The sequence below is a fragment of the Chiloscyllium plagiosum genome, chromosome 10 (genome assembly GCF_004010195.1).
Source record: "Chiloscyllium plagiosum isolate BGI_BamShark_2017 chromosome 10, ASM401019v2, whole genome shotgun sequence".
Lineage (NCBI taxonomy): Eukaryota > Metazoa > Chordata > Chondrichthyes > Orectolobiformes > Hemiscylliidae > Chiloscyllium > Chiloscyllium plagiosum.
Window position 1 is genome coordinate 89,580,393 of NC_057719.1, and position 13,230 is coordinate 89,593,622.

General features: G+C 40.0%; 1 protein-coding gene across 1 annotated transcript in view; it reads right to left on the bottom strand.

The window, feature by feature from the left end:
• Positions 1-338: 338 nt before the first annotated feature.
• LOC122554028 (DDB1- and CUL4-associated factor 4-like) overlaps positions 339-13,230 on the bottom strand; it is a 105,106-nt gene continuing 92,214 nt past the window's right edge. Inside the window, exons 13-14 of the mRNA XM_043698515.1 lie at positions 5,514-5,628; positions 339-792 (exon numbers count right to left, since the gene is read on the bottom strand). Of these exons, the coding sequence (XP_043554450.1) occupies positions 590-792; positions 5,514-5,628 (318 nt within the window). The 3' untranslated portion in view covers positions 339-589. The remainder of the gene's footprint in view (positions 793-5,513; positions 5,629-13,230) is intronic.

The window sequence follows — 13,230 nt, forward strand, 5'->3', positions numbered from 1 at the left end:
ACCCATGAGTCGTGAATGAAAAAAATTAAGACAAGGTCCACCTTTTATTAAATGTTATTTCTGTTGTTAATATAAGGTGCCGATCCATGGCAACTTCAACACCTCCTGTATTTGTTTTTGTAAATCGCCAGTCTATTCTCGGACAACTCAGAATTTCAGACAGTACTTTGCTTTTATACAATAAAATATTCTCACCAATTTTGTTCTTAAGCAGAAACTATAGACAGTTTGCACAAATTTACGGCACATGTGATGCTGAAAGACTTGTGTTGTCCAACATGTTTGGATTAGTCTGGTCAAATGTGCATAATCTGCTGTTATATTAACAATCCTCAATCTAACAAAAGAAAAGTTTATTCATTTAAATTTTATGTAACCAGCACAATACAATATTCTATTAAGAACACAAACTTAAAGGACCAGCTGTTCAGCCTCTTCTGCTCTTCACACACGTATTTTAAAAACATCACTGCTGGAGGAGATTAGAAAAATATAACCGCTTGAAATCTTTCTTCTTCACTGAACAAATCTTATTATTGGAGCTGGTGCCATGTGAACTATATTTTTAAATTTTCTCTCAATGTTACAGTCAGTGATTGGAGCTGTATGAGAAGTGATATAGATCATGATAGACTGCCATCAGAAGTCCAGGTACACCACTTCTTCCTCCCAACTGTGAAGAGAAAACTATACTGGGAATGGAGTCCTTGGAAATAGAGTGAGGAGATGGAATTGTTCGAAGGAGGGTACCATCATGTAGACTCCAGATTCGAGTGTAACAATCTTGTCCAACTGAAAAATTAATAGAAATAATGAAATAAATCACTATCAGATGTTAAGGAAATACTCCTGGCTACTTGAGTAATGATAAATTGAGAGCAGTAAAATTTCTAATTAACTTTACCAGAATATTTCGTTAGTTCCTACTTTTACATCAAATCAGGCTGTGATCCTGTTGACGTTTAAAGTTGAGGGCAGGAAAATCTGGCAAGATGAGAGGCAATGTCTTTTGAACTTATAAAACGAAAATGCAGCGACTATTCAGCAGCTCTGACAGCTTCTACAGAGAGAAGCTGTTTACCTTTTAGATCAGTGACACTGTGCAATGAAAACTCATCGACTTGAAACATTAACTATATTTCTCTTTCCACAGATGCTGTAAAACCTGCTGAGTATTTCCAATATTTTCTGTTCTTATCTGAGATTTCATATTCTATGTCTTTTGGTTCTGGGTGATATGTATTGTTTAAAATATTTCATTTGCAGAAATAATGAAGTGGAAGTGGGAAGCAGCTTAAATAATGTTCTTGCCTGATGCTGTGATTCTGATCCCAGCAGATGTTACTCAGGTCAGATCCCAGCCAGCAACCTAGCTTGATAGATCATGTCTTTTTTTGTTTTAGTTTTAGCATCGTGGTCTCTCACTGAAATATATGTACAAAATGCTGCAGCTTTTGCTTTAACAATAAATTGGATGTCTATTACAAGATGAACTTAGATTAAATAGAATAGATTAAATAGAATAATAATAGATTTGCGTGGGTTTCCTCCGGGTGCTCCGGTTTCCTCCCACAGTCCAAAGATGTGCGGGTCAGGTGAATTGGCCATGCTAAATTGCCCGTAGTGTTAGGTTAAAGGGGTAAAGGTAGGGGTATGGGTGGGTTGCGCTTCGGCGGGTCGGTGTGGACTTGTTGGGCCGAAGGGCCTGTTTCCACACTGTAAGTAATCTAATCTAATCTAATCTAAAACACAAACCCAAAAATTTTAATGATACAGTAAAGATATTAATTCCAACACTCCTGAGACACTCCTTTTTAAATTGAAAAGAACAGAACTGGCTTTTGTACCTCCTTTTATGCTTGTGCTCAGCAAACATAGGACACTATTCTCCAAATATGACACTATGTACTTGATCCTTACCTAGAATGAGAGATTAGCTTGGCCTGCAACAGACAACCTATCGAGTCTACGTTGGCTCTCGGTAGATCAGTCAGTTTGATTCCCCTTTCCATCTCCATGGCCCTGAATGTCTATTTCCCACAATTGCCCAAAGCAATCTTCTTTCGAAACAAGTGATAGTCTCCTCTTCTGCCACTCATATAGCAAATTTTAAGTTTTTCCTATTTGCTGCCTAAATACAGGGTTGTTCCTCACACCTCTCCCTTACCATCTGCCAAAACCTTAAGTACGTTTCCCGATAAACCTTGTACCACCAGCAAACGTCTGGAAAAAGATTCTCTCGTTGGCTTATCTAAACAGGCCATAATCTGAATTTAAATCTCATGTTGTGTGGTGACAGAAATGGATACAGTATCCTACTTGTGATATAAGCAGAACTTTAAAGTTCATAACTTTTCTGCCTATCACTCAATCTGCCATTTCCTTCTGCTGTTACTAGTCACATTATCCACACTTTTTCCTGTCACCCTACTGCATTCTTAATCAAGCTAATCATCTGCCTTCAATTTCATGAGCTTCAACTTGAGCTAACAGCCTCTATTAGAGAGCTTTCTCAAATACCTTCTGAACATCTGCATATAACATCATCGTTCCCCCGTCCATATCTTCAAAGAATTCAATCTAGTTTACCAGGCCTAACAAACTTCACAAATCTTTGCTGTCTCTCTGACTAGATTTTTTTAAGGGTCCACATCTTAATGGTGCACTCAAGTAATATTTTCCAATAACTAATGAAAGACTAAATGGTCATTAAATCACTGGTTTCCTTCTGTGACCTTTCCTAAACAGCAGAAATAAATGCACACGTTTTTAATCTAAAAAACATTTTTTTTAAATGAACAAAATTTTGGAGGATTGTAGATTGAGCATTAACAATGTTTTCACCAGCTTTGTTTAAAAATCACTCTTATAAGTGTTGTTGATTTCTTAATTGCCATTATTGTGTTTAACTTAAAGTTGCCAAGACCCTGTCTCTGATTCAATATTAGTTTCCATGTGGTGACATAAATAATGTTGAATAATGCATTTGCATTTACCAAATTACTGTTAACAAGGTTTAAGAAAGCTTTTCTCCAAATGCAAAATTACTTTCTTGCTAATTTTAACTTCCCTCACACATTTATTTTCATACTACCTTTTCATAATAAGATAGCTCTTACTATCACCCTTTTCTGTCCTTTGTACCTTTCCTGTTCACCAGGATATACTTTTTTTTCCATTTTGAATGTTATATTATTTTGTGTTTTATGAATGACTACATAGCAGGATGGCAAGCTCATGCCCTTTGCAGGTATTGTTGTGATCCCAGACCATGAAAACAAATTAGCATAGGCTCCCCAAACTAAAGATGTCTTAAACAGCTTTGTAGGATGGCTTCCTCTCTGATAACCCCACAAACGTCTGCTTGCAAAAGATTTATTTTCAATGAGTTCTGAACAGTTGAAGACTTCTCCCCAGCTCTGATTGGTGTGAGAGTACGCACGAAAGAATGTGAGTGAGTGCAAGAGACAGTGAGTAAAGAGAGAATATATGAGAGAATGCATGCGATATAGAAACGTGCGTGTGTGTGAGAGAGAAAAAGAGAATGAGAGACAGTGCGAGATTTAGAAGGGGTGAAAGAAACCAACAGTGTCTCAGAGAGTGAGAGTGTGCATGTGTGAAGAGTAAATGTGTCCATGTGTGACAGAAACAATGCGTCCAGGTGAGAGAGAGAGTGTATGATAGGGAGAGAATGTATGTAAAAGAGAATGTGAGAGAGAGAAAATGTGTAAGTGTGTGCGAGTGAGAACACTATGAGAGAATGATAGAGAGAGACTGAGTGAGTGAGACAGTGTGTGCACATATGCACACATGGGCACACATGCATGTGTATTAGGCTGGGGGTCATTTTGAGCCTGGGAAAACACAGTTTTTCTGGCAGATTAACTGCCCTCATGCTAATAACCTTCAGCTGTAGTTATGTTGTGCTCGATGCCTGGTGGGCAGTTAAGTTATTCCAGCCAAATGACTGCCCAAGAATGCAAATTCTCTGACAATTCTGCCTGAATAGGAAGAAAGTAGATTACCAAACAGAGAGTTTGCCCATACATTTAGTGACACGACATAGAGAGCCTTGTAAAATTCAGTCATAGTCTGTCTTATTGACAACTGTATCTTGTACGAATGTGCATGGAGACATATCGGTGATGATGCAGCTCCTTTAACAAGGCTATGTTGTCCTTGGTTTATTTTCAGGTGGTCATAAAGGCACAAGTTCCAAAATGCCTGGGTTTGGGGCAGTTTGATTGTAGGTAATAGATACTGCTAGGATAATTATGTTGGGATAATCTGTTGGGTTTTCAGATAGGTTAAGTTATTCAGTTTCTGTTCTCTTTTGTTTGTGTTTCATTTGGTAATCTTGTAAAGTCTGTTTTATTTAAAACTAAGGTGGTTTGACCAGCTGCATCCCTCCTGGAATATCCACTCCACACCTGCTTCAACCAACTCGCAAAATTAGGGTCAGGGCTACTTTTTTGAAATTTTTGAGGGGGTCTGGTCTGGTCTAGTCCATAACAATATCTCAAGTATATTTCTAGTAGTTCTCGCAAATCTGAGAGGCAATCTCAACATTTACAGCATAATGAGTCAAGGCTTGAAGAAACACAATAGTTTCCCAAATTTGCAGTCTAACCCTAAAGATCAATTCACTCCCTATAAAAACGACCACTTCGCAACATTTTTCTGCAATCACCTACTTTCACTTCTAATGCAGCATACCTCCACCCTAAATCAAATCACCCCTTTACAAAACTGACAGTCAGTGTTGCTTCAGACTGATCTCATTCAAAATACTACTGCTCTGGTCCTAACTTGAATCAAATTGTATTGACCACTCACCCTGTGTTTGCTGACTTACACGATCTCTCAGTTAAGAGATGTCTTCATTTTAAAGTTCTCATCCTTGTTTTAAAATCCTTCCTTGGTCTTGCCCCTCCCTCTGTGTTCAAGTTTCATGATTCTGTGGTCCTCATGCATTCTCTCAGGTATTATCCCTCCATTACTGGTGGCCATGCCTTCTACTACATGGGCCCCAAGCTTTGGAATTCTCTCCTTATCCCTCTTTATCTCACCTTTCTTCTTTAACAAACACCTCCTTCAAACGTTGCACTCTGACCAAGCCTTTGGTCATCAACATTAGTTGAGTTGGTGTCAAACTTGCTTTACTGTTGCCCAAAGAATCTTTTATCGCAAAACCTACAATGTTTGGTCTACTGTTGCTATGCCAATCTGGTTTTACCACTGCCACAAACTAATTTTCCAACTCTTTCACACAGCAGTATGGGTAGGGTTTTAGCCTTTCTCATTTGTATTTAAAATTCAGACTCAAGTTATTTCAGGAAGATGAGAATATTTACCAGTCTGTAAATTCAGACACAGAACTTTGGAACCTGAAGGAGGCAATTTTATCGTTTGCAATGCACACGCCACACGTGTAGACTTTCCAGCATTCAGCTAAACCTTAAAAACACACTCCAATATCAAAGGGGTAGAAATAAGCAAGAGGTAGCACTTACCAGCTAAAAGAACACCTTCTTCTTCATGAGGATGGATAGGGAGATAAGCACACTCATTATGATGACCCTCATACTGTTTAACACATCTTGTAGTCCTCAGGTCCCAAAGTTTAATCTGAAAGAAACAATATATCAAATTCATGGTTTATGCTAGCCATTTATATAGGGAAACACATGACCATGTTAGAGCTGGGTCAAATACATTCCAACATCAGAACTCTAAGACCATATAACATTAAGTTCAATTCTACTAAATTACACTGAACATTTGAAGTATGGTGCAATATTATAAAGAAAGGTCAAGCAGGAGAGCAAGAAAACAGCGTAAGCACTGAACTCAATACACTGAAGCATTATTTAACTCCCAACTCTATCGACACAATAAGCTCTAGTACAAATTACATTTTTGTATATTGATTTGAAACATCAAGACACTATGAAAGTCGCAAGGAGTTCAATTGAAAGAATTATTGCAGATTATTGGAGCAAAAAACAGATGACTTTGTCATAGAGTCATAGAGAAGTTCAGCATGGAAACTGACTCTTCGGTCCAACTTGTCCATGTCAATCAGCTATCCTAAATTGTTTATATTGTGATTGATTGCAAAAGAGCTGTTTTCTGGACACCTTACTTGTCGCATTTTCTGTTGGATAACACTGACCCTGGTTTCAAAGTTTGTATTTGTTTTGAGCTGAAAATGTGTTGCTGGAAAAGCGCAGCAGGTCAGGCAGCATCCAAGGAGCAGGAGAATCGACGTTCGGGCACAAGCCCTTCTTCAGGAGTCATTCCCCCCTCAATCTCCTTTTCCTAATGAAAATAAACCTATGCTACTCAACCTCTTCGTAGCTAGCACCTTCCATAACAGGCAACTCCTCATAAACCTCTGCACCCTCTCCAAAGCGTCCACATCCTTTTGGTAATGTGACGACCATAACTGTACACAGTATTCTAAATGCGGCCGAACCAATGTCTTGTACAATTTTAACGTGACTTGCCAGCTCTTGTACACAATACCCCGTCCGATGAAGGCAAGCATACCATATGCCTTCTTGACCACAACCTTCAGGATACAATGGACCTGCACTCCCAGATCGCTCTGGTTCTCATAATCTACTCTGCCTATGCCTCTCAGTTTTATATACCTCAATCAGACTCCCCTCAGCTGCTTCTGTTCCAGAGAAAACAAATCCAGCCTATCCAGTCCCTCCTTATAATTGAGACTTTCCCTCTCAGGCAACATCCTGATGAATCTCCTCTGCGTCCTTTCCAGTACAATCACGTCCTTCTGATTGTGTAGCATCCAGAACTGCACACAGCATTCTACGTGTGGCCCAACCAATGCACTAACTTGCAACAAGATTTCCTTGTTCCTGTATTCTGTGCCTCAGCAAATTAAGGTAAGCTTTTTCCACCACTATCTACCTGTGCTGACAACTTCAGTGATCTGTGGGCTTCTATACCAATATCTTTTATTCCTTCAGTATACCTTATTCACTGTGAATTGACTGCCCAAAATACATCATCTCACGTTACCCAGGGCTAGATTCCATCTGCCAGTATCCTGTCCAATTTACCAGCTGATCAATACCTGTATAACTGTAGCATGAAGACCATTTTCCTCGTTATCAACATTACCAATCTGTAACCTTACTTCTTCATCCACATCCAACACATTAATGCACATAACAATCAACATGGGTGCCAGCACCAACTCCTGTGGTATACCACTGGGTTCCCAATCACAAAAAGAAATCTCCATCAACACCTTTTATCTCTTACTTGTAAGCCAATTTGGATCCAGTTTGTCAACTTGTCTTGAATCCCATGGTTGACTTTGTTCCAGTAGTCCAGGTGGGATCTTGTCAAAGTCCACGTAAACTACATCAACTACACTAACTTCACCAACTTAACCATTACCATCAAACATCACCTTTTCAAAACCTCAGTTAAGTTAGTCACATAAGCTCTCTCTCTGACAAATATGTGCTGACACATATTTCTTTGTCTTTGCAAATGTTGACTGATCCTGGCCCTCAGAATGTTTTCCAACAATTTCCCTATCTCTGACATCAGACTGACTGGTTTGTAATTACCTGGCCTATCCCTGATACCCTTCTTGAATAAAGGAACCACATTTGCTATCCTCCAGTCATCTGGCATGTCCTCTGTGGCCAGTGAAATGGCCAGATTTAAGTCTGCTGATGACACAACCACAGTGAGTCAGATAATAAATAACAAGGAAAGAGCTAGTGTGCTTAGTGGCGAGGTGTAAAGATAACAATCTCTCCCTCAATATCAAAGGAACTGATCATTGATTTCAGGAAGCAGCATACAGGACATACCCTTGTTTGTATTAATGGTACTGATGGTCGAGAGGTTCAAGATCCTAAGAGTAAATATCGTCAATAATCTGTCCTCGTCCGTCCATATCAACAGTGGTCAAGAACCCACCCTACATCCTCAGAAAACTAAGGGAATTCACCACGTCCATAATGAGTCTTACCAATTCTTATAGATGTAGCATAGAAAGTGTCCTATTCAGATGCATCACAGCTTGGTATGGCAAGTGGTGTGCCCAACATTGCAAGGAATTACACAAGTTGTGATTGCAATCTAGTCCATTACACAAACCAACCTTCCTTCCACTGACTCCATCTACACTTGCTGCTGGCTTGGGAAAGAAGCCAACACAGTCAAAGACCCCTCCCACCCTGTTATACTCTCTCCATTCTTTTCCATCAGGCAAAAGTTCAAAAACTGCTACTTCCCCACTGTTATTGGATATTTGAATGGACTCTCGTGTGTTAACGTTAATCATTCCCTGCACCTTCTCTGTTCCTGTAACACTATAATTTGTATTCTGTTCATCCTGATGTACTTACATAAGGTATGATTTGCCAGGATAGTATGAAAAACAATGCTTTTCACTGTATTTCAATATGTGTGATAATAACAAATCAAATCAAGATCTAGTAACTCGAGACTGGGCATCCATGAGGTGCTGTGGGCTATCATGAACCACAGAACTGTACTCCAACACCAATCTGCAACTTCATGGCCCAGCATATCCCACTTAACCATTACCATCAAACATGGTTCAATGAAGAGTACAGGAGGGTGTGCCAAGAGCAGTCCCAGGCATATCTAAATTGGAGATCTCATCCTGGTGAAGCTACAATGGCATATCAATGTGTTTTAGAGTAGGAACTCAGCTGTCCTTAACCAGTCTACATGCAACTTCAGACGCACAGCAGTTTAGCTCACTCTTACATAACCTCTGAAATAGTCAAAGACACTCAGGCAATTAGGGATGTGTAAAAAATGCTTACCTTGCTAGAGACACACACATCTGTGCAACAAAGAAAAGAAAAACCAAATAGGGGGAGCAGCAACTGATAGACAGTGCTAAGTTATTCCACAACTAAACTGATCAGATCAAAGCTCTGCAGTCCTCTGACACCAGTTGTGAATGATGGCAGACAATTAAACAATTCACTGGAGGTGACGGCTCCTCAAATACCTCCATTCTCAATGATGGAAGAGCTCAACACATTATGGCAAAAGATAAGTTTGAGGTACCCAGCAGATGATCCATTGTGGCCTCCTCCTGAGGTCCCCAGCTTGATAGATACCAGTTTTCAGCCAATTTGATTCACTCCATGTTATATTTTCAAATTGCTGAACACACTGGATAAAACAAAGTCTACAAAACTTGCCACATCCCTACCCAAGTTCTTTCAGTGCAGTTACAATGATATGGAAAACTGCCCAGATATGTCTTGTACAGATAATGCAGGAAAATCCAGCCCAGTCAATTACCGCCCAATCAGTCTGCTCTCGATCATTAGTAAAGCGATGGACGATGTCATCCGTATTGCTATCAATCAGCACCTGCTCAGTGATGCCGAGTTTGGGTTCCACCAGGCTAATCAGCTCCTGACCCTTGTCGAGAGACAAATGAAAGATTGAACTCGAGGTGAGGTAGACTGTCTGCCCTGACAACAAGTGACATCAAGGAGCCCTTGTGAAAAACTGGGATCAGTGGTGTCAGAGGGCAAACTTTCCACTGGTTAGAGTCATACCTAGCACATAGGAGGATGATTATGGTTGTTGGAGGTCATCAAATCTACAGAGTGTGGAAGCAGGCCTTTCGGTCCATCCAGTTCAAACCAATCCTCCGAAGAGCTTCCCTCCCAGACCCATCCCCTCGCCTATCCCTGTAACCCTGCATTTCCCATGGCTAATCCACCTAGTCAGCACATCACTGAACACTATGGACAATCCACCTAACATATTTGGACCAGTGTGAGGAAACTGCAGCACTCAGAGGAAATCATGCAGAAACTCGGAGAATGCGAAAACTCCACACAGTCATCTGAGTGTGGAATTAACCCCCGGTCCCTGGTTCTGTGAGGCAGCACTGCAAACCACTGAACCACCATGCCAGTCAACCATCTCAGCTCCAGGAAATCCCTGCAGTAGTTCCTCAGGGTCGTGTCTTAGACCCAACCACCTACAGCTACTTTATCAACGACCTTCCCTTCATCGTAAGGTCAGAAATAGGGATGTTCACTGACAATTGCACAATGTGACACCTCAGATACTGAAGCAGCATGTGTCCATTTGTGATAGAAGTGGAATGGAATAAATATGTTAAACTGAATTTCTCCATCATTAATCAGGGTTGACTTGATCTAATCATACTGTGTTTTTCTAGTTTTGGACCTTTCTTAACAATATTTCCAGCACTTCCAGAAATCAGGTTAACTGGTCAAGAGCTCCCCATTTTCTCAATAGTACACTTGTTAACTTCCAATCTGCTGGGACTATTCTGGATCAGATTTCCAATATCTGTAAAATTCTCTTTTAGAACCCTTGGGTTGGAACACAGGAATAGGCCATTCAGCCCATCAAGACTGCTTTCATAGCCGATCAACCTCAATGTAATTTTCCCACACAATCTCCATATCGCTTGATGATATTAGTCCCAGTGACTGATCTTACACATCTGACTGGGTTGGATAAATTCTGGAGATCAGAGTCAAAAAGTGTAGTGCTGGAAGCATCAAGGAGCAGGAGAGTCAACATTTCGAGCATAAGCTTTTCATCAGGAATTGGATAAATTGCAAAGATTAAGCATTCTCTGAATGATGAAATTTCTCTTCAGCTCAGTCTTAAATGGCTTTTTTTATCTGGAGATGGCATCCCTTGGTTTTAGACTTATCAACCTATGAAACATCTTATCTACAACCGCCTGTCACTCACACTGTCAAGAATTTACTAAGTTTCAGTGAGGTCACCCCACATTCTTTGGAATGCTAGGGAATATAGGATTTTGCTCTTGTTAGAGATGATCATTGCCTGGCACGTGTGATGGTACTCACAATTTCCCAGCCGGAGACAAAATATTGTCCGCATCTATATGCACATGGATATGGTCTGTTTCAGTTTCTTCAATCTCTCCATAAGACAATTCTGTCCTCCCAAGGCTTGAACTGATGGACCTCCACTGCACTCCCCCTAAGGGAAGTATATCTTTGCTTAAACAAAGGCAACAAAACAGTACTCAAGGTGCAGTCTCAACGTCTCTACCTGCAGTAAGACATCTTTACTCCTATTCTCAAATACCCTTGCAATGAAGCTTTATTACACCTGTACGCTGTCTTTAAGGGACTGAAATAATTATATCCTACATTTCCATCCTGTCTCCATTTAAATATCCTGTTGTCCTTTTTTTCTTTAAAGTTGATAGTTTCACAATTATTCGCATTAAATTCCACCTGCCATGTCCTGGTCCACTCACTCAGCAGTTCGAAATCCACTTGAAGCCTCTTTGCACCTTCCGCACAACTCCCATTCCCACCAAATTATGGGTCACCTGCAAACTTGTAAATATTACAGATGGTGACCATATCCACAGCATTGGTATAGACTGTGAATAGCTATGGCCGCAGCACTGATCCTTGCAATACCTGTAAGTTGCCAACCTGAGAATGATTTATTCCTACTCTGTTATCTGTCTTTTAATTTTAATTCCATACTGATATATTTCCACCTATTCCATACTCTAATTTTATATTCTAACTTTCTGTATGGGGCCTCATCAAAAGCTTTCTGAAACGCCACCCCATCCCTAACTCTTTATCAATCTTACAAATAATTTCCTCAAAATATTTCAACAAATTTGTTAAACAAGATTTCTCTTCTGCAAATCTGTGCTGATTCTGCCCAATTTTACCAATCGTTTCTCAATATCTAGTTATCCTGTCCTTTATGATATATTCTAGCTTTTCCCTACTGGTGACATAAAATTCTTCATATTCCTTCTTCCTCCTTTCTGAAATGGTGTGATAACATTTGCCACTGCTGGAACCTTTACAGAATTTGAAAGATAAGCAATGGATTCACTATCCCTGTTAGCCACATCCTTCATTATAAATTCACCCGAGGGCATCCATTTTTCCAAGCTAACCTTTTGATCTTTCTTTGCTGGGTTCTAAATTGCTTCTGATCTCCAGGCTTACCAGGTTTTCTGGCATGGTTAGAAACTACTTCCTTTGATCTAAAGCAATCTTTAACTTATTTGGTAATTCACCTTTTCCTTTGGGTGTTTGTGGCTTACAGGAATGTATATCTATGTAGTCTTTCTATTTTCTGAACCAGCATTTATTATCCATCTCTTGTTGCCCTTGAGAAGGAAATATTTCCATAGATATTAACCACTGCCTACACGCCATCAAATCTGTACATCGTTTTCCTGATTGACCATAACCAACTTGGTTCTCACACTTTCATAATTTCCTTTCTCCAGATTTAGGACTCCAGTTTCAAAATGAACTGTACTGACTTCAACCTTAATGCAAAATTCTATCACATATTGTCACTATTTCCCAAATGCTCACTATCAAGATAAGATTACTAATTATCCTTTTTCATTGCACATGAAATGCAAATTTGCTTGATCCTTAGTTGGCTCTTTAATACACTAATCCAGAAACTCATCTTGCACATATTACAGGAATTCATCTCCACAATATTGCTGTTGATATGGTTCATCCTTGTTCAGTGTAATTTGATATTGCTCATCATACTGCATTACTCACATTAGGCGTAATTTCCCAACACTACCACTGCAGTTTGGAGACCTATGAATAATATCCAAGATTTGCTGCCCTTTGCTAATTCTTAGCTCCACCAATATAAATTCTACATCTTGATCCTTGATCTAAGATCCTCTTCTACTAATGCACTGATCTCAACTCTCATTAAGAGATATTCCCAACTCCTCTTCCTATTTGCCTATCCCTCCTAAATGCCACATCTTCTTTGGTGTTCACTTCCCAATCTTTTTCATCCTGTAGTCACATCTCTGTAATTAAATCATATCCGAGCTGGGAATTTGTGTTGCAGACATTTCGTCCCCTGTCTAGGGGACATCCTCAGTGCTTGGGAGCCTCCTGTGAAGCGCTTCTGTGTTTTTTCCTTCGGCATTTATAACGGTTTGTCTCTGCCGCTTCCAGTTGTCAGTTCCAACTGTTCGCTGCAGTGGCCGGTATATTGGGTCCAGGTCAATGTGTTTGTTGATAGAATCTGTGGATGAGTGCCATGCCTCTAGGAATTCCCGAGCTGTTCTCTGTTTGGCTTGTCCTACAATAGTAGTGTTGTCCCAGTTGAACTCATGTTGCCGGTCATCTGCGCGTGTGGCTACTAAGGATA